This window comes from Neodiprion lecontei, chromosome 4, assembly GCF_021901455.1.
Source record: "Neodiprion lecontei isolate iyNeoLeco1 chromosome 4, iyNeoLeco1.1, whole genome shotgun sequence".
Classification (NCBI taxonomy): domain Eukaryota; kingdom Metazoa; phylum Arthropoda; class Insecta; order Hymenoptera; family Diprionidae; genus Neodiprion; species Neodiprion lecontei.
This window is the reverse complement of record NC_060263.1, coordinates 9,745,945-9,768,794: the sequence shown is the minus strand read 5'-3', so window position 1 is coordinate 9,768,794 and position 22,850 is coordinate 9,745,945. Positions and strand designations below refer to the sequence as shown.

The following is a 22,850-nucleotide window of genomic DNA, read 5'->3' as shown; positions in this document are numbered from 1 at the left end:
TTCATTAAAAAGAAAAAATTTGTTCCAATTTTTTTCGCCGAAAATCCGCATTGTTCTGTAAGTAAGATCTGCTGCAAATAATTTCTACGTCAATCATGAAAAAGTTCAGATTTCGGAAAATTGGAGAAAATGATCGGAAATTGTCGGAAATCGTATAACGAAGTAATCAATTATACAGAATTGAAGAAAATTGTAGTTTCTTTCGTCCTCAACTATAAATTTTTAAGTTAAATTATTGAAAAATTCCAAAAATTCGGGCATGCTTGAATACATTTTTTAGAATTTATTTTTTTATTATTAACCTCTGTTCTGAATTATACGCACAATATCGCAAAGAATACGAGTTCCAAGTTTCAAGTCAATAATGTGGCCGCTGTTGATTCGGGAATAAAGTTCTATATGCAACACGGGAATAAAAGTTCATTATTCCCTTCTTGCATAATGTATTAAAATCACTTACTTCGGAACAAAATGAACTCTGCAAATCATTTTGTGAAAGGGCACATTTGGCCGCCTTATCCGGCAATGCCCTTATCTTGGGGTCATGCCCATAAAATAGTGAAAAATGTTAGTTTTTGATTTATATAACAATGCTGCACCATTGGGAAAAATCTGAGAAAATTACGAAAAATTACATGAAAGCAGAGGTTCCAACCGTGAAGAAAAGATGGCACTCTTCAAAATCCACCGGAATCCAGCGACTGAATGTTCACAAATTTTCAGAAGGTGAACTTTCCTAGCAAAAGTCTGAAAAAAATCCTCGATATGTGCACATATGTCTGTTAGATATGTGATTCTTTCCAAATTTTCCAAGTAGAAATAGCGGAGTAATCGTGAAAAAACTGAACATCACGTTTTATACGATAACTTCGAGTAAAATGGAGTTAGAAGACTAAAATTTGGTATAAGTTAGTGATTTACTAACAGAAAACATTTGGTCACCAGCACAATACATTTCAAGAGAGGGCACTTTTAGCATGCTTAACCGGCTATGCCTTTTCGTAACAATGGTTGATCATGATTAGTATTGTTTGGGAGTAGAGGTTCCATCCCGCGCAACCTGTTTACTCTCAAACAATACTTTCAATACGACGTATGACCCGGGAAAAGCGACGTGAATCTTTATCATAAAAGTCATGATTAACCTATTTTCGCACTAAATTCTCGGATTCGAACATTTTCGTTCAGATGATTGCCAGTAAAATGGTTAGTGATTCAGAGTTACAATGCTATTCCGTCCTCACAAGAGTTAAAATTTTTCTGAGGATGAACATTGGGATGAAAAAAATCTGATGTGGTGTTCGTCACATCTATACTTACCTATCAGCACGTTCAAAATTAATGGTCTCACGAAAATTTTCATGAATTCCAATACACAAAATGTGAATTGATATAATATAAAAACAAAATATTGATGGAAGAATTCGTTATTTATGAAAAAGATGACAGGTCAATTGAATGAATCAGAAGCTCCTTTATGCGTACATATTTCCTCATGAATACTTTCAGAATGCGCAGAGTGCACTTGCCGGTGTAACCACCGGGTCCATGGCATAGCTAATTTTAGACGGCGTTTCTGCTAGTTTGATATAGTGCAATAAAATCATCTTTTCAATCTCATCGAAAAGACGTTTTGCATATAACGACAATAGACGTCCGAAAAACGTCTTCCTTAGACTGATCTGCGACACAAATGTGGAGACGTCGAGAAGGTGCCTGAGAATTTGTTTTTTATTCTGTACTTTTTCACCTTTAGATGGATCTGCATCTTCTGTACAAAAAAAAAATCTTTGCTATGAAATTTATAGTCGAGTTCATTACAAGCGTGTATTGTTTGGGTATCGTACCACTAGGAAAGCTGTTTAAAGTGTTTGATGCAAGGACATAGAATTTTCGGTGATTTTTTGAACATTTTTTTTACGGTTCGCTTCCAGTTTAGAGCACGATAGAAATTAGAAAAGATGAAAATTGAAATTTTGATTTTTGATATTGACGAGCCATTAAATTTTTTTTTGTATCATTAGTTTTCTGTGGTAAAAAAGTTTTATGGTTTTCCGGTATATCTAAAGTGATGCAAAATTCACAAAAGATCAAAAAGGTCAATTGAAAGGTTGAAAATACTCTCAAAATCGACTTTTTAATAAAAGTACCTGAAATTCGTGAAATTCAATGTATTTCATCGAGATCTTTAATTTCGTTTTGTCGTATGTCAATCCGATGTCAGGATCCCGAGAAAATCAAGAAAAACCGGAAAACACGGGTTTCGGGGGTTAGGATTAACAGAATTAACATCGAGACCTAAACGTCGAGCAATTTTACTTTTTCCCGGTGGCAACTAAGATGCAATAGGGCTAGACCGAGTTCTAAACAGAGCACTTTTCATTTGCTTATCCAAATGAGCCTTTGATTTGTGTTTTCAATTTATGTTGCAACAACTAATTTGAAACATTGTTTGTCTTTTAAGCGATGTTCAACATGTCCGTGAAGTCCTTGCCTACTTATTCATGATCTATAGTAAACCAAATAAAAAATAAGTGTCTCTTTCTACTTACTATCTTAGATTTATGTTGTTACTGAGTAAAGTTCAATAAAATTCGATGAAAATTGCTTGCTCTGATTCGTATATTATTCCAATCAATGTCCAGTAGAAAAGCCCTTAGAAAACAATTTCATGGTGTGAACCGAAAATTAATTGACTTCGGCAAACATGATCAATTTTTGGTGTGTTTTCCCTTTGTAACGTAATTTCTTACATGATGATATACCGGTAAAATTTAAAAGTTTTCGCAACAAAAAGTAGTGCAAGCCCTGCAATAGTTATTCTGTTCTAGTAATACACTTATTCACCAATTACGCAATTGAGTTTTTATTCGAATATTAATATGAAGGATGAATAATCTTTCTTTCTCTCAATAAATCATGAGTTTAGAAAGAATGTGTATATTCACACACAAGTCTTATTTCCCAAAAAATACGAGGCAAAAGTTATGTAATAATAACGTTAAAATTTCTCGTTCAGTGACATCGCTGATCGTGAGTCACAACTTTTAAGTTTGCGAGAATATGACTTTTACTTCGTGTGTTCTGGGTTTGTCCAAACTGTACACAAATTTATTATATACTGCCAGATAATAATTTACTTATTACTAATGAAAAGTTTAAATTAGCAGAATATTCACTATAATTTATATTATGAAGATCTCATCTATAACATAGATGTGTTGAAATAAAATAATATATCAATTAATGTTATGGATGTTTATAATAATCGGTACGGTCGAACCTGGCGATATATGATATGATGACGAATTTAAAATACTAATTAATCAAGTATTTACAAGTGATTTGCAGAATTACTATATTCTTACGAAGTGACAAAATATATAACAGATTCATAATCTTTGGGAATTGCTGTGCGTTCATGAATACAGATATTATTTCGCTGTGTGCACTTTCGTTATTGTCTTCTTCCCCCTAAACATTAGCTCATCGAAATAATTGCGTTCCCAATATGATAACTCATAATTGTATTCTATATTAAATACCCGGGGATATATGATTAGATCCGATTGGATATATTTTTTGAAAATAGTTCTTGTCTTATCAGATCTTAAGTCGAATTGGAATTATATAGATATAATTATGTATATAATAATATTGAATCAGATTTAACGTTGTATACGGTTAAATCTAGTTAGGTACATTGTCAAGACTAACTATATACAATATCGAGTGTGATTAGATATAGTAATTCGACTAGATGCAATTATATCTATACCGATCTGATATTATGTATTATCAGACATTATTATATCAAGACAGATCTGACCAGATATAATCTGGCCAAATATCTAGTTTCATATGGGTATACCTACGTCAGTATAGTTATATCTTGTTAGATCTAACACTATGCGTTAAGATATTCGATCACCTCAAGTTATATTTTACGGATATAATTTAATATCCTATCAACTTCAATGTACTTACATCTTCTTGTGTATACATAATTATATCTACTTATACATAATCATATTCATTCAGATATGTTTACATTCACTGAGATATAACAGTACCCCATACTGAAATATAATCTCATACCTGAGTGGATATAATTACATTTCATCGGATCTTATATTCTATCCAGTGTAGCATCATAATATTACAAGTTATACTGGAGGCAGATCACACCAGACTATATGCAGATGGATCAGAATAGATCAGATAACATATTGTCAGGTCAAATTATGTGGTTAGATCAAATTAGATACAGACAAACTCGGATAGAAATTAATTCGATTCGTTCAAACGAGGTTTATTGATTTCGTCCTGGCCCTCCTTTGTAATACAAATCAACCTGTGAATTACAAACAGGCGTGAACACACATTAGACGAATGGGAAAATAAGGGTTTTTTGATGAAATAAGCATTTTTGACCAATAAAATGATAATTCTCCATGTTAAACTACATTTCAAGAGATATTTACACTTTGCCCTTCAGATGATAAAAAAAATTAAATTAAAATCACTCAATTTAACTTAAAGTTATAAGCCCTTAAAGTTACTAAGTGTTAATATGCATCTGTGTAAACCTGATGATACAATTAAGGATGTGTGCAATTGAAGGATTAAATGATGAGGCAATTTAGAGTTTTGTCGCGTATAATATGTATTATCATCTAACATAAATGTATTATTCACGACAATAGAGTTTTTAGTTCACTTATTTATTTTAGTGCATATTGCATTCAATTTTTATTTAAAAATGTATCAAAATTTTCAACATCTCATAAATCGTGGAAGTGTAGCCAATTTCTGATGTGCAAATGATCACATCGTAATGAAACTCAAACTCTGTTAACTTTTCCATTTGTGAAGTATTTGATAAAGCAATGAAGAATCGGAGTGTATGTATTACCTATAAAGTTTGATGGTAGATTGGAAGATTTGTTGTATAACTGTAGTACGATTTTACTCAATACAACACCCAGAGAAAAATTTTAGTTAGTTTAACAAAATAGTTCGTTTTTTTTTGTTTGTTTACTCATTGTAAGATAAGAAGTCAGCATTCACTATCATCATCAATGTAATGAAAGATTTTAAATGCAGTTGTGAATGAAATAACGTGGGAGAAATTTATCAATGCTGTTTTGCAGTATCCGGCAATATTTGAATACAAAAACGTTCCATGATGTTCCACAACTGATACTTTGATGCAGAAGTTAGCGTGACTTGTGATGCAGTAATATGAGTTCGAATACCATTAAAAACTGCAAAATAATTTTTTTTTTTTTATGATAACAAGGTATTGGGTGAAGTAAAATAACCAGTTTTTTTCAATTTTTGGAGACTCTCTTCCACGAAACAAATAAAAAATTTTACTGAAGTAAATCAGCTAAACTAAACAAAAGATTTATTTTCAATCTAACGGACAATTTAATTGTATGGCAATGTGACAGTTTGTTTGATTAAAACAAAAATTTAGTTTGAATTGAATAAACTTTTCTCTGAGTGAATTCTGGCATGTCACATGCAAAAATAAATTGCATGTCAATATTGTTATGAAAGATACTCGCGTTTTGCAACAATTTAACTAAAGTATTAATATTGGTTTGAACAAAAATCCACATATATACGAGTAAAGTCGATTCTGACCCCGCTTATCTCAGCAAGTGGGAAATACGGTTAGCACTGGCGACTTCTATTTAATGCAAACGGTGCATCGCATCGGTGCAGTGTATATTTGAATACAGCGCTGCCAACAGTATTACTAACCTACTAGAACTATGGCAATCTACATCAACTTTACTCGCATGTACATAACATGTAGTATCCTTTAACCTTATCTGTAGTCTCTTTCAAAAATTTTTCGTGGAATGTGCAAGCACGAAAATTCTATGTAATGGCAGTATTTCAAGTGTCAGCTGTACTGCACAGTCATATTTCACCACTACTCGATTGTGGCCAAGTAGAGAGGATGAACGTGGAGCAGCGAGCGCTCTCTAACTTCCCAATTCTTCAGAAAGCATCGACCACACAAAACCGGAAAGATCGGAAGTTACGAAAAATCTATTATACACATACATAAAATTTTATGCTGTAATTACCGTATTGTTTCGAGTATAAGCTTACCCCGCATATAAGACGACCGCTAATTCTGAAGCAGCATGTCAGGGAGTTTTTCTTAGTTACGCATATAAAACTGGTCTGCGTATGAATTGAAAACGATTTTGGCGGGTGATGTCAACGACCAAAAACCTCGGCTTATACTCGGAGTAATACGGTATGTATGTACCTATATCTGAAATACAAACATTTTTTTCACACACACCGAGCTAAGGCTTTAAAACTTTTTATTTGACATAATGAAAATGTTTCGGTTTTATAATAGATTTATTGTTATATGTACAAATATACGCAAATTTCTTTAATGATAATCAACAATCGTTCGGTCATTACTTGGAAACAAAGTTGTGGGTTGTCATTAAAATTGATAGTTAAATTACCCACCACATTTGTAATGTGTAATAAAACTGAGTTCCAGTTTTTACCTCAATATAATTAAATTTAATTCAACATCACCAGAATAATGGGTACTCCTATTTATATTCAAAAAAATATTCACAACGTTGCTTGGGGATATACCATTTCAGATTAGTCTATTGATTATGGCTTTTAATACAATGTTTTTGTGTCTGGCGAAGTTTCAACTGATAATTATTACTAATTATTACATAGCTGGGATTATGAATCTATGTATGTTTAAGTTTTTAAATGATTGAAATTTTGAGAAGGAAAATTACTGAAAATGGAAATGCTCTTGTGGCGTTTAAGATTCTTGCCAGTCATTTTCACATACTTAGCATCAATTTTGTCTTGGCTAAATCACTGTTTATTGAAGAACTAAGATAAGCAGTGACTTAGTAAACGGTATGCTCATACACCTCTTTAATAACTAGAAATGCAGCTCAATCTATCTTCACTGTAGAGTAAATTTTGCGCACAAATGCATTTGTACCAATGTATCCTACCGTACCGCACATGATACCCAATGCTAAACTGAAGAGGGCCATGTAACCAAAGTAAAATGCTGTCTGAAATAGCCCATACATTCTGAAACAGAAAATAAATCAATTATTTAATTTGGAAAAATACTTTACAGGACTTAGTATTTGTCGATAATCGAATATCTTTGGTGGTTTCATGGTGAAAGAGGACCGAAGTATACTTATACTGGAACGTGCGCTGATATACTGGGGGTACGCACAATAAGCGTGTGCGATGAGAGGAATCAAATGTGAACACCTGTCTTTCTTGTACATGTTTAGTCTTCTAAAAAACTTCTACTGTTGTATGTACATGTTCACTAATAATTTGTATAAGATGCATACACGATATGGATAATTGATTTGCTCAAACAGTGCAGCATATCTGCAGTATCTGACAAAAGGTCAGGTGTTCTCTTTTGAGCTATTCCTCTCAACGGTATGTTCACCACTTCAATGCATGTACCAGTATTATTATATTTCAGACGCTGGGTGACCTTTCTTCATGCTATAGGTTACAGCAATTCCGTGGTAGCACTGGGGTATAGTATTTTAGTGATAGGTACCCCTAAGGACGTTAATTCTTAAAGATTCAAAGACACTCGTGCCATATGCTACACAGGTTAAATAGATAGTAGCATACATCTATTCAGGTGTACCTTAATTTGACACAGGCTCTATGAGCTCATTGCGCAAGATAGGGACACAAAATATAGATATACATATATTTGAAATTCGTCGCGAGAGGCACATTTCAGACTTGTGTGTGTCACTTGTTGACAGGTGCACATAAGTCATCTGTATGTGGCTACTAATGTGTGTATATCATCGTACATTACATTATTTTTGCCAATTAGAACGGCCCAGCCGTTCATTTTAAATGATATGAAAGAATCATATTAATATTTAAGCGAGAAAAATTTGCTAGAAAGAGTACAATTTCGATAACTTTTTCAGATGAGTTGAAAAATTGTGACTTGCTGACAGATCACACAAGTCTGAAAAGTCTCGCGACGAATTTCAAATATACATATGTGTATATTCAAGGCACACGAAAAAACAACAATTTCGAATACACGTGATGAGAGAAATTAATGACACTCTAGCCAAGGCGGCTAGGTGGTCTAGTGGAGTAAGTTTCCGGTAAAGCATCTCTAGATACTAGGTACGATTCTTGGCTCCGTCGTTAATTTTTCAACTCACCTGAAAATTTTCGAAATTGTACTCTTTCTATAATATAGATACTGTGAAAATGAAAAGCGACTCTGCAATTAAGTTGAAATATAGTGGAGTGTGTTAGTATGGTACATATTTCGAGTTTATGATAAAAGACAGGTAGTAATAAAGTTGGAGACTGGTATTTCTGATAAATATTTATAAATAAAATATGCCAGAAAGAAGAATCAGAAATTTTTTAACCTGATCCATTCGTGAATTAGTTCACATAGAGAGTGTTTCATATTAATCGCCCGAGGCAAAATGAGCGAGATATACGAAACAACGTTTTCATACAAAATATTCAAGGTTCGAAGGGAGAAAGAACATGAAGGTACCGGGTTTTCTGTAAGTGAAGTCATCAAGATCAGGTGAAGTCAACTTGGCTTTTTAAATGGAATAGTATATTTTTCCCATTAGAATGTGAAAGGTCATCAAATTTTGCATCAAAAAGTATTTTACCTACTTATCATCTAAACTTGACCAGTGATGAGATACGTGCCAGTTAAATTGGTACGAAGCAAGGTAAATGCCTTGTAAATGCAAACAAACCAATTGTCTTTTATCCAACTTCGTAGATTCCACGTGGAAAATTATTCTGACAACTTTGGGTATTGGAATACCTAAGTCCTTTAAGTATTTCCATGGAACCAACGAGTTACCAGCACCTTACTCTATATTAACTTGACTTGCTCATATTTCATTACCAGTCAAGTTCAGATGATAAGTATGAGTACTTGTGATGTAAAATTTGATGCCCTTTTAGATGCCAATGGAAGTAGTACGCTGTTCTACAAAAAAAAAAAAGTTGATCTTCAGCTGACCTCAGTGGCTTCACTTAGAAAAAACTTAGATACCTTCATGTTCTTTCACCCTTCGAACCTTGAATATTTTGTACGATACATTTCTTTGCTATATGTCTAATCTAATTTTGCGAAAATTTGCACATATTTGAAAAAAATGGTGAATATATTTTTGTGTCATTTACGTAATAATTAAAATGTAAGTATTTTATATAACAGAAATATTTGTTTCATTTCCGCGTATATCAACTTTGAATATCAATTAATAATTGTTATTTAAAAACATCCGTTCATACCAAGGATATTAACCATCAGTTTTTGTACTTCTAAAATAGTAGATTGTGCATCAAGGAGTAAATTTGCGATATGAGCCGTAGGAAAGCGCCGAAGACAAATATTGCAAATATGTGAGGCAAAAAAGACCATGCCTCCATCGTGCAAACGATACGTTATGCAGCAAAAGTATTGTTAACAAGTTCCCACTCATCACGGAGTACGAAAAAGAGCAGTTTTTTAGTACTCGGATGCGAAACTGCTTTTTTTTGTACAGTACAGTAGAGTGTTACAAGTGCGGAAAGTGGGTGATTATTGATGAGCGTGGTAACTCCATTGTGAGTCTAAGGCAAGTTTTTCAATCGCATGAAACAGTGCCACATTTCCGAACATGCGATAAAACAACGTTTATGCATGTGCACAATTGATTGCCATATTCTATACACTACAGTTTTTTTTCGCCCATGTGCAATTTACTATGGCTGAATTATATGCTCCGTATCATCAAGCGTTACCCAACCTTGATTTTAAACGCTGTCAGTAGCACCTGTAGTGCTTTTTAGATTCAACTTTCCTTTGGACGTGTTGCGAAAAATAGTGTTGTATCATATGTGCGGATAGGCGATATCTGACTCGTGTGATTGCAACACTTTCCCGATGAAAATTTTCTATACTGTATTACGAAAATTTTTGTATTTTACGTCATCTAGAATATGTTCGTAGTTTAGTTGTAGAATTTTTCATAGATTACCATACTTTTGCGTAATTTATAGTAATTTTTTTTTACTTCTCTGTGATCCTGTGGTTATAATTTCTGTAAAAGTTCATAATTTTTCGTAGATTATCGTGTTTTTTGGTAGAGCTTCTGACTTTCAGGTGTAAATTGTACATTTTCATCAATTGCGTAAAGGCCTTTGCCTGTTCACGCACGTAAAAAACCATACCTTTCCGTACATTATCATGATTTTCTCTATTTGTATTTGAAAGACGTAGCTTTCTAATAAATTCTACACAGTACGACGGAAGACCATTTTGTTTCCTGTCTGACTCCAAAATTGTGACTATTATAGTTTTTTCATAAGACGCCTATTCAGATGAGATGGGTTCAAAAATATTCGACAGATTTTCTAAATCTGTTTAGATCGTACTCACAAGATGAGAAGATTAGTCTTGACTTAAGTTGTCTGCAATAAGTTTTCCTTGTGAGACAGATGTGACATCTAGCGGTGGTTCGAAAATAGAATTTCATACTTTCTCATACATATTCGTAATCGTATCGTTCTAAATCGAACTCTAAAATCGCGTTCGGCTGGTGCTTCCAACTTCGCACTTATGATTGTGTGAATGCAGCATTCGTCTTTGACTTATGCAGTAATCTACACACTCATCAAAAATCTTCTACTTTGCGCACTGGTAACAATGTACTATTCTACTGTACTTCCGACTAAGATTAACACTTTGCCGTCCGGCGACACCACAGTGGTGACGTGCGCAAACTGGTGGCCAACGGCCGGCGACAACACAGTGGTGTTGTGAGCACAGTATCGCTCGGGGTCGGTGACAACACTTTAGTGTCTTTAGCTTTCTGCTGGTGTTTTGTTTCGGTAACAATAAGTTACAATATAATAAGTAACAATAAGTTACAAGTGATCAAAGAGATTAGTAAAACTTAACAATTTATAATCTCCCGATAATGTCAAGAACGGCCGGCGACAAGTCAAGTGATCCGAATAAGCGCTGCGGGCGCCAGGCGAATAAATATTTACGAATCGTGCGGACGGCAAAGTGTTAATATTTTAGCACAAGTACTTATAATTCTACTTCTCAGCAATGCCTGCCCCATCATGGTTCACAAGACAAGACGTGTCAATTTCATTTTCAGTTACTAGCTCCAATGACACCTCATTATATCGCGCCTCAGTATATCGGAGTTGGTAAATTTCTCCTCGAAGCTCATTCTCCTACCAGCCGCTCATGCGCATTAGGTTATTTCAGTGAGCCGGCCTACAGCGGCAGCGTAGCACGAAGTAAGGCAGCTATTTAGATCGTGATTCTCCTAATCTTCTCCTTTATACCCCCAGAGACCGCGATATAACGTGATGACGTTGTAGTGACATAGTCCCAGAATGTTCCAGCACGTGATCAGTCAACAAAGTGAGACCTGGAAACGGGGGACTGCACGTCGACCATTCGACGGGCACTTGTATTGCCATATTGATTATCAATTAAGTTTTATGCTTGCTTTCCGACTTGTACCATTTTCCTGATCGATCAAAATCAGGTTTAGTCTTTTGATAAAATTGAATATTTCCTCATTGTTTCAATTTAGCTTATTAAACAATAGAGAAGATTATAGAAAAAAAAAAGAGAGAGAGACAGGTGCAATCGCAGGTGTTCCATTACTGCCTCTTAATATGTATAGTAAACCTGTCCTTAAAGACAGTGAAATCGAATTTCGATCGTCGCACCCCTTAAATTCGTTCGAACGTACCGCTGTGCAGATGATATCATATCATACAAAATTGTTCATCTCATATTCAATTCGATGGTATTTTTGTAAATCATTTGAACCATTTTCAATGGAGCGTCTAATAGAATAACGATTTTACAAGTGAATTTGACATTCCGAATCATTTGTTGTAATCCATCATTCCAGATCATATCATTAATTAGCCTTACTATATTTAAACAAGCATACGACTCTGTGTAGGATCCGAAGAGCACGATCCCATTTATCAAGTCATCAATAGATAAGTCATATAAAGGAAAATTATTTACTTGGTTGCATGGGTTTATTTTCAATCCCTCACATATCACCCTCATCACCCTCATGTAAAAATAGGAATCGAAACGTCAGAAACAGAGTGAAAAATAGAGAGAAAGACGAAAGATTAAGAGTGGAAACGAGAGAAAGATGGTCCCATACGGTGGGACCAAAGGTAAGAGATTGGGTTCTTTTTACCGCACCTCACGACAAACCAATAATCATAGACCTACACTGTAGCTACCGAACTTCACACAATAACTAAAGCACAAATATGTTGCTTAACAATTTCCAAATGCATAATATAAGGAAACTCTAGTAATGATATGCTTTTTACAACTCACTTTGTTTTGAAGAAGAAATAATAGAACGAATAAACGTAGACGTATCCAGCTGTAGAACCGGCTGCCAAAAAACTTGTCCATTGCCTGTAAACACAAAAAGGTGGCAGCTCAACGAGTTAAAGTGATAATTACTTTCAGAGATGTTTAATTTTTGTTTATACAATGTCTAAAAATTGCTTATAACGCTTGCGTTACGATGTATTTTCATTACTTGTAGTGTGGCTCAAAAGTTAACGTATATGAAAATAATTTCTATTCACCATCTGTAGTCTTCGGCATTCAATAAGAAGTATGTGCAGACAATGGTCACGCAGACAGTGACGATCATCAGAATAACGAATACTAATAACATAAACCCATAAACGTAATAGATCTTGTATGCCCAAAATGACGTGAAGATGAAATACCTGCAACAAATTAATAATGCGATTTTAGGATTAGCAATTCAATCGTGATTTATTTGATTGATTTAGTCAAAGGTTAATGCATCAGATAATAAGACCGGCACTTTCGTTAAAATAAATGTTGGAAGAAATCTATTTCAAGAATCATATTATACTAGTTTTAGAAAAGGCAACTTCAGCGCCATGTTGTCAGTAATTACGCAAAAATAGCTGAATATACCTCAGAACTGCGAACTAATTAAACGATGCGAACTTTAAATGTAGGGTATCCACAAAATATGGATTATAATTCCCATACTTTTGGTTTTCCATAGTCAAAATTCAATTATTTTCATGATTAAGGTACACGAGGAATTGAATTTAAATTGCAGAATATGTTGAAGAAAGTCAAGAGTTCGGCTTTTTCGAAAATTAACGTTATGTTTCGATTTTTTCGATTTTCATGTGTGTCATTTACCATAGAACTTTAGAAAAATTTAGAATATTAACGTCCAGTAAAATGGTATAAAATAATTGTCAATATGAAAATGATACAGACATCATTGATGCAGGAAGCGTTGTAGCTGCAAATTGTGAAAACTGAAATAAATCCCATTTTTATCAATATATGACATTTCATAGCCAACACAAATTAGAAGTTACAAGTTCAACTCATGATTGATTGACCTTTAGTGTGCACTGTTAATAATGTGCTGTTAAATGTAACACCGAAAATATCCTATATAACTCCACACCATTTTGGTGTTGATTGTAAGATCACTTGGTGTCAAGAATCGAACGATATATACCGATGATATTTAATTTAACTTTTATTGACACCGTGAATTTTCTGACAGTGTGTGATTCATCAACCAATCACTATTAGATTTTTGATGTCTTGGAAATTTTTAAGGTACGTAGAAAATCGTTATAGATTTTGAAAATATTGAGCTATAAGGTGATTTTGTTTCCAAACTCTTCAATTTATATAGCCACTACGAAATGTGCCGTATCAATAGCTCAATAAGATATAGATCATTAAGAAATTACATTTCAATAAATATGGAACCGAACGGTAAAATTCCACCAAGTGTGATGATGACTAGTGGTTCCATAAACCACTTTTTCTCTGGTATAGGTCTCGGGACTGCGTTCACTCTACACGGAGCATCCGGTGTACCCGCCAGATTACGTCCCAGGATGGTTCCCACCAAGGTCAACGGTAAGATAACGAATATACAAATACACGTGACTGCCACCTGAACATATATGAATTAAGAGTGTTACAAATATCGTAATGAAGTTTTGTCATAAATACAAACACAGCACTTACCATAGACCCAAATGGGATTGCGCGACTGGCGTGGTAGTACATGGCTATGAAGTTTATGAAGAAAGCAGTGCCGCATACCAATACAGGTAACAGGAATGCACTTAGTACCATTTGCTTTATCCATATTCTGCCTCCCATTCTAGCATATAAACCTCCGCCTGCATAGCCGTTAATAGGTGATGTTGCCGCATAAACAAATATTGCTGTGGATAACATTGATCCACGTTCTGTGTACAATTCTCCAAGTATAGCGAAAATGATAACGCTAAGCACTACTACGGTAACCTGTAAGAAATCATAACATTCTGTTACTATTTTTATACATATTAACAAACTGTTATACACTCTCACAGTTATGATATCGAGAGTTAACGACCAGGAAGGCAATACTCTTATAATAGAAAGGTTTTACCATTTGGACCTTTATCTGCCAATAAACCTCAACTTTAAGTTGACTAGGCCAAAGTCGCAATGTGAAATTTGCAAGGAATTGTGTCGATCGTGACCCACATACAGCTTCCTTGTGAAAATTGTAAGAAGGGAGCCTGAAAGGATTTGGGATAATATCGACTTAAACTCGTAAGAAACTCTCCAATTTTCAAAATAGGAAAAATAATCTTTTAGAAGTGTGCAACATGATTTTTGTAAAAATTATCAGGTTTGGCCAGACAGGTGATTTAGACACCTTTTTGTAGCAACTGTTTTACGCGACAGGTTGGTCATCACCAGAGGACAATCGTAAATTCACATTTATAGCAATAATTTAGTTTTAGACAGTTGCACTATGATAAATTTAATTCTATTTGATTTTAACTCAGTCATTTTAATAGTCCTAATATAACGCTCGATATCGTTAATTAAACAATACGAATAGGATACATGGATAAAAATAAAGATGAATTTTATTGCTGAATAGAATACTGTCAAATTTTTTAAAATTAGTTTCATTACAGTTGAATAATATGTCAAATATTGCAGGTATACAATGATTTTACGTTAGTTCAATATGCGCACTCGAATTGGTAAATAAAATAGGCTATTGAATTATAAATTCTAAAACACAAATTACATTACAATGTGTAGATTAGAGTTGGATGTAAGATATCGATGAGTCCGCCAAGTACTATCAGTTCGAAAGTTTCTTGAACAGATTTTAACAGATATGTGGGTGAATAATTGATAAAAGGACTATGTGTACCGCGGCTATCGGTCGACCTTGGATATCAAACCGACATCCGAGTAAGTGAAAAACAATTCTCAGAACCATTAATTTTGGAATGTCGCGTGGTTGATAACGTGGGAAAGGAATGTGAGGTGGTTGATGTTACACATCAGCGATATCCGAGTGGATAAAAAACAATTCTCGGAACTATTAATTTTGGAATGTCACGTGGTTGATAACGTGGGAAAAGAATGTGGGGGTAATTGATGTTACACATCAGCAGTCCTACCGTGGGAAAGGAATTTGGAGTGGTTAATGTTACACATCAGCAGTCCTATCGTGGGAAAAGAATGCGGGACGGTAAAAAAGTTCTCACCCCCGCTGCGCCCTCTACCGTTGGCAGGCGAGCACTACAGACTTTGACCTTCGGTCGGTAAGATTGTCGGTAAAACAGCATGATTTGGACCTTCTACCGATAAGAATTGCCGGCAAAGCAGTGCGATTTTTACCGTCGACCGATACAACTGTCGGTAAGGTTGCACGGTTTTGACCTCAAGTCAGTACGGCAGACTGTGACGTCATCGCGGAATAGGGTTCGAGTCTGGAGAGAATGTCGGTAAGTGTCGGTAACAGGAAACTGCGTGTAGAACCCGCCTTGCTATGCTACTGACCATTTGTCAAAGTTAACGCAAGTAGCGTCGATAGGGACAATTTTGGCCTCTCGCGGTGCTACTCGTACTCACGCTCGGTCCCTATAGGGGCGTGCCCTTCATGCTTCGCACTCCTTCACGCGCTACGCGCCTCATCCTTTGCGAGTATTGTCGATTTCGGATACGCTACATAATGAATAAATTTATCATTTGAAAAACGAGAATTTTGAAGCAGGAGACCGGGTGGGACGTTTCACGCGAGTCGTCGATTACTTCTCTCTAGGAATGAAAGTCATCTCCTAAGGGACGAAAGTGAAGCAATTGTAGATTGCGCGTGCGCGAATCTATCTGTACGACACTGATTGTGAGATGAAATCGGCTAGTTTCGTCCCGCGAAACTTCTACGCAAAGTCCCAACATTTCATGCACATGTGGTGAAAAAAAAACAATTTGTTTTTCAAGCTGTCACCAAATATTAGAGAAAAAAAATTCCATGCATCAACAAACGCTCTTTTTTGTCAAATATTTCCCTGTGTAGAGAAATATTGTAATGCAATATTCATAAGTTCTGTGGCTTGTGTCTATCTGGCACCATTGTGCGAAAATGCTTAAAGCTTATGTTTTTTTGATAAAATGATTAAAAGTTCATGTATTACGCACTCCACTTGTTAAATTTGCCAATAATCTTGTACGGCAACATCCCAGAATTTCTTTTTCCCATTAAGCACTTCTCTATGATGTTGAACCGTTCATTTAACGAGTGGAATAAATCACATTAACGGTTTGGTTTTATTAAATACTATCTAGTGCAACTAACATATTGTTTATTGTTAGTAATTTTATGCTACTGACCTGATATCCTGCACCAACAAGTGCTGAAAATATCATCGGATGTCCTGCAGGTCTGAATACATCTCCATGTACTTGTTTCCATCCATACTCGTCTCCCAAATCCCTTTCCATGTCATCCATTTCCTCATCTCTGCTATATCTTGCATAATCTTTCCGTAGTGTACGCATCAATATCATTGAGACCAAACCAACCAGAAAGATTACCATCATAAAACTATTGAAAATGCTAAACCAATGAATCTGAAAATGTATCAATAGAACTTGCATTTTTTTATTGCTCAGAAAAAAGTTTGTCAAACAAAACTGAAATTAGCGGACAAAGTTGAAGAATTCCCCGCTTTATTATTTTACTAACAATTAGTACGTTCAACTGTCAACTCTGGTTCTTAGCTTCAGTTTTTTCAAATGGAAATTCACGTATATATAACAATGTCCGCAACCCAAGTTTCGCGGTAATTTTCGGAGTAGTTTCTGCCTAATTTTGAGAGTGGAATCACCGTCGGATTTTTTTATGTTCCAATTGAATTGGGTGTAGCCAGTTCTGTTAATCATATGCCAACCCTCGCATAAACGTATTCATATTGTGTTTGGGTACGCGTGAGGTAAAATAGAATAAAATGAACGGTGCTAGCTTTAATTGTAATTATTTCAACCCAAATTATGAATTAGAATAGTATTCCGTAATTTTTCAGAGTTCTGGGCTTTCTCACAAGTGAAGAGGGTATTTTTCACTTGCGTTCAGATCTATCAGAAATAACACATAAATTTTATGATAAGAATGTAATTAGTTACGAATTGACATTATCTTCATGCTCAATATTTCCTATAACCAAGTCTCAACCGCATAGTAGACAGTTTAAACGATACATCATCCAAAGCATTAAATGCACGTAAATTCTATAATTTCAACCAAAAGAACTTTGAAAATGTCTAATGCTAGTAATTTTATATTTAACAGGCTGCAACTTCGCCATAAAAGAGTTCACTGAATGAGCAACAAACTTTTTCAAAATAATTGGGAATGCGAGTCTAATTTTTGATTTTTGTGCGATATGCGTGATATTTTGTGTGATGTATAAATAGATAATATGCTCCCGTGCTCGAAGAAATGCAACAAAGTTCTCTTGAAGAGAGGGCTTCAGAAAATATTCTATTTACGTTTACCTACTAAAGCATGAAATTTGGCAACAATATGCCCAGCGTGTATTTTTTTCATCAGAATTCCCAGATCCCTATCGAAGTTTCCTTACTTTTCCAGTTTGAAAGCACCTAACAAAAATTTGGAGGTCTTCTAATTTGGAGTATTTGTGGTTTTGCTGTCTGGCTTTTAGAATAGCCTGAAAATTTCTCCAGTCACAGATTTGATACAGTACGTTTTCTATAATTGTGGCGGTCATGAATGCAAGTAAAGTAAACTGTACCTTCATATTATGAGCTCAGCTCCGGTCTTTAGATATTTGATTCTTTAGTAAAAACACCAAATTTAAGAAGCGCGAGCTATTTCCATGTTCATGGTCAAAGTTTAAGACAAATGATATTATAAACACGGGTAATAAATCAAATTCACTTACCCTATGCTGGAAAAAATTGGGATCCAAGTATTTATCAAATCTATCTTCAAACTTTACTTTGCTCTGCTTCCAATTGACTTCGTAACTGAGTGGAATGCGAGCACCCTGTGTTAATTTGACCTTGTTCTCACTGGTGAGATTGACGTCTACGATTTGCTTTCCGTTGTATCCAATATCTAATTTTTTGTGTGCCCAAATATAATAGGAAACCACATCGTTGTTTTCTTCAGCTTCGCCGACAACTCCTAGTATGGTACACATTCAAAGTGATTTCAATTACTTTGCAGCAATCCTGCATGGAGCTTATTATAAAAGAGTTCTATTATAATAATTAGCTTAACCAAAATGTCCACTCAAATTGTAATATCAACGTCTGTTTCTCCAGAACTTTCACGCCTCGAAATATAAATTTTTTTTAACATTTTGAAATAAATTTGGGTGAATCTGCCAACCTTTTTAAGGCCGAACCGTGTTCTTATAGATGGATATGACAGCTCCCCTTATTACTGACATTACTCCACTCTCTCTTACCGACCCTTGTCACGGGCAATCTGCCTCACTCCATCGAACCTGGGTTCGAAATCTCCTTAACCTGAACTATCTTACCGCCAATGCACTCGATCTTACCAACAATCCATTTTACAATTACATAATATCACTCTTACTACCTTGCCGGCATCTCAGGTTAGACGAAAATTTTTCAAATTGAAGTACTAAAAACTTTTCATCATTACATATTTAGCTCATGTTTTGCGTGACGTCCCTTAGAATCGATACTGCAGATACTCGGAGCCACTTCCAGAAGTTTCTATTGAAAAAGTTAAGAGTGCAACTAATGCCGCGATTATATATGGCACTCACATAAACGACTCTTTCTCACCCGGATTTCACCATCCGGAATGGATCAGTAATCTTCTACAGGTTTACATGGTAAGCTTATTCTTAAAACTTATCCCAAAAAACGTTTCTTGGAATTTTAAAACGTGTCTTATCAGATCTTTCAATGATTTTTAGCGTGATATCAATTTTCAGAATTTTCAGCAGAAACGTTCTCACTTTGAGCTTATTTCTAGAAATTCTCTGTCAAACAGTTCATAGTATAGTCTGGAACAACGAAGGGATTCTATTGCAGCTAGGTTTTATACTTAGCCACTATACCATTTGCGGTGTACCTCGTCCAGAACTTTGCATAGAATGGAGAAGTTCGCGTGGTTAACAATTTTGAGTGTAAAATCAGCTTGCCAATACGTCCAACAATGATACTTGAAATACTCGAGGAAAAGAGAGTTACGAGCAATACGAATAGAGTTACCACTCAAGTTCTTCGAAGAAGTAAAAGTTCTCATTCAAATCAAGCAGAACCTTGATTGTTTTACAGCCAATTTTAAAAGAATACGACTGGCCTAAAAACAATAAACTATAAAAATCATTTCTCAAAAGCCAAAAACATTGTGCGGTTAGACACGTTCCGACTCGGAGATTTTTAGCTTCACGTTACGAAACGAGGAAAAAAATGGTCATTTCACATTAGAGCTGTTGGAAATTCATTACACAGTAAGCCATATACAGGTTTGAACTCCACAAAACGTCATTATTTGGTTGCCAGGACCTTTACGAATTACAGATTATCAAACTGGAAATTTGTTATGCTGCAATTATGCTAGATTACAGTTCCTAGTGTCAAATGAACCATGTATTTTGAGGATTAACGGTTACATTTCGCAGCTTTAGGATTATCTGTGTGGGGGTAGTTCTGAACATACATATTATATTATAATTCTCTGGGTTTCCGGAAGTAGAAATGGATGTGTTCAACAATCACGGGAAAGATCCATTGAACGTTACATGCTCCATTTTACGTTGACGTTTTTTAGTGAACTAATATTTTTTAGCCAAATTTTCATATAACTCGTACATATAGTTTTGATCCACTACATGGGAGTAGGGTAATTTGATGCAAGTCTTTCCGTGCTGAATAAAAGCTCACAACGAATGTTCCAATACCATGTTGCGATAGGTGATATGTTGTAGCTGAGTGACAGAGGAACATTCGAGAATACGAAATGCCGTACCTGCTTCCACACAGGTGTGATGTTCTTTAAACCACCTGTCTGATTCTACCACACATTTTCTTAAGTTAAGCTGTAAGTGTTCGGCGGCATTTCTTAATCTTGTGGTACGAACTCCAAATATTACTATAGCACCTAAATTGCTGAAATAAGTCAGATAACGTAATTTCAACCTTCGGAGAACTAGCCTATTTTCACATTTTCGGAGAGAAATACTAAATTATGTATTTTGGCTATTTCACTCAGGACTTACATAATCTCAGAACATTGCATAGAAGTATTCGTTTCGAGTTTTTGTACAGCGCCGAAACTTCTTAACGCAGAAAGGAGATATTGAACGTCCTAAAACCGAAAGGACACGCACCGAATCATACTGTATTATTAATGTACACCATCTTGTTCGCATTTGACGCAGTGTTAAAATGAATAGGTACACGAAGAAACTTTTAATATGAATATTTGTTTTATTGCGTATGGAAAGTTGACATAAAATATGAGAATTTAAGGATAATCGAGGTACTGTTGTCCTCTTTTCTACAATATTTTGAAATCATTATATTTTGCTATGCATTATCTCAATATTTATGATCAAGAATTAGTAGATAGTACTTTTAGAATACTATCTACTGTTAGAAATTTAAAAGTGTTGAAAAGTGATAACAATGATTAAGCGGTTTTGTAAAAATTATTCTGAACATAACTATTTGAAATAGCAGAAGTTGTAAGCAATGTACTAAACTTTAGTATTCTCTATGAGAAGGCGCAACGAAATGAGTAACACTTTATACCCTCTGCTACTGGGGTTTAAGAGAAATTCTAAAACTTATGTTAATACGAAAAACGGCCGAATATTTCCGAGCTGTTCCACATTCAGCCGAAGGACCAGGCCGCCCTTACATTGAAGACGCGCGTTTTCTTGTATTGTTGTGGTTGTGTGTACTTATTGTTAGTTCTAATTGTGTGAATCCTATCTCCCGAACGTATACTAATAGCGCCAATTATTTTTTGAAGATATTTGTAGTGGTTGGTTAACTAGATGTCGTCGCAATTATTCTGAAGAATGAAGTGTAGGTACCCCTACCAGTCCCCTGACACACGCTGCTAAAAGTGGTTCGCAAAATGTCCCTCGATTCTGCCGCCAATTTCCACCACTAGTGGCGCTAGTAGTTACCTAACGAGCTTGCGCCCGGTCAGCGAGGGCAGGGAGCGTGTCAGAAGTCTACTAGCGCCACGTAGAGGAACTAAAAAACGGGGACAAGACGCGTACAATTTTTTAGTATGCGAGCAGTGGTGAGTGTCAGGGGGCTGACCCCTACTATAGCACGTGTAGTTTTGGAGGTTAGAAACATCGCATCAAATACTGGTTTTTGAAAATCTAAAACAAATTCTGTCGATTGTTATATCGAATTTTGAAGGTAGTATTGGTTTTAAAATATTCAAAAGTACATTGTTATTTTAATAATTTATATGTACGAAGACAATGTTCGATGATCTGGTCGGTGACTTCGAACTTGAGTTCTAGGTAAGTGTCGTTACAGGGACTTACAGTTTCAACGTATAGTAAGTCACAAATATCGTCGATTGGAAAAAGTAAACTTTAATATTAAGATTACATCCTTTCCGGTAGGTTTTGAGAATAAAGTGTATTGAATGATTTAGTGTTCTACGAAAAACGTTACGTTATAGGATTATGTCCTTCAGAGCTTAGATTCGGGAGAAATAAATCCAAATAAACGACCACGGCTTCCTCCGAAGCTGTCTCAGTCCTCTCAGAAGGAAAGTAAAATACAAAATCTGAAATCCTATTAAAAGTTTAGTACTTTCGTATTTTGATATTCGTTATTTCACTATATTTCAAATACTGTAATTATTAGAAGGGATAAATAATTTCCAACATTTGAAATTTGAAAGGAGGACGTCAGTGAAGTTTTTTTCAGAAATTTCGGCTTTCTGCATTTTATTTTTTTATTTATAAATAAAAGTGCATAAAAAATCTGCCCAGCAATTTTCACAATCACGAACACACTAGGCCGTATAAAATATACGATACTGAGATACTCAGAGTTTCATTTGGGAAATCCTTACAAGAGAAGACATACAAAATGCTTTTGTTTCATACGCGAATAAACTGAGCGATGGAAAGTACGGTATGAATAAAAATTGGATGTGATTTTTAATTTTTATAATTTTACGTGTAATAAGTGTAGTATGGAAAAAATACAAGTTGTGAGATCATGTGAAAACTGTTTGTTCTTTCCATCCACCTGGTGTTCGTACACAGTTTATTTATGTAACTCTGTGTGTGCGTGCCCGCGTGTGTCTGGGTCCGGTATCAGTACACTACGTGACCTTCATTTTTCGTATAGTAGTTTAGAAAGATCACAACGC

The 22,850-nt window shown here is 35.1% G+C and overlaps 1 protein-coding gene across 1 annotated transcript in view; it reads right to left on the bottom strand.

The window, feature by feature from the left end:
* Positions 1-2,850: 2,850 nt before the first annotated feature.
* LOC107226272 (transmembrane 9 superfamily member 3) overlaps positions 2,851-22,850 on the bottom strand; it is a 32,935-nt gene continuing 12,935 nt past the window's right edge. The window contains exons 4-10 of the mRNA XM_015667033.2: positions 18,394-18,638; positions 16,823-17,062; positions 14,159-14,443; positions 13,876-14,084; positions 12,703-12,849; positions 12,443-12,526; positions 2,851-7,110 (exon numbers count right to left, since the gene is read on the bottom strand). Coding sequence (XP_015522519.1) covers positions 6,966-7,110; positions 12,443-12,526; positions 12,703-12,849; positions 13,876-14,084; positions 14,159-14,443; positions 16,823-17,062; positions 18,394-18,638 — 1,355 coding nt within the window. The 3' untranslated portion in view covers positions 2,851-6,965. The remainder of the gene's footprint in view (positions 7,111-12,442; positions 12,527-12,702; positions 12,850-13,875; positions 14,085-14,158; positions 14,444-16,822; positions 17,063-18,393; positions 18,639-22,850) is intronic.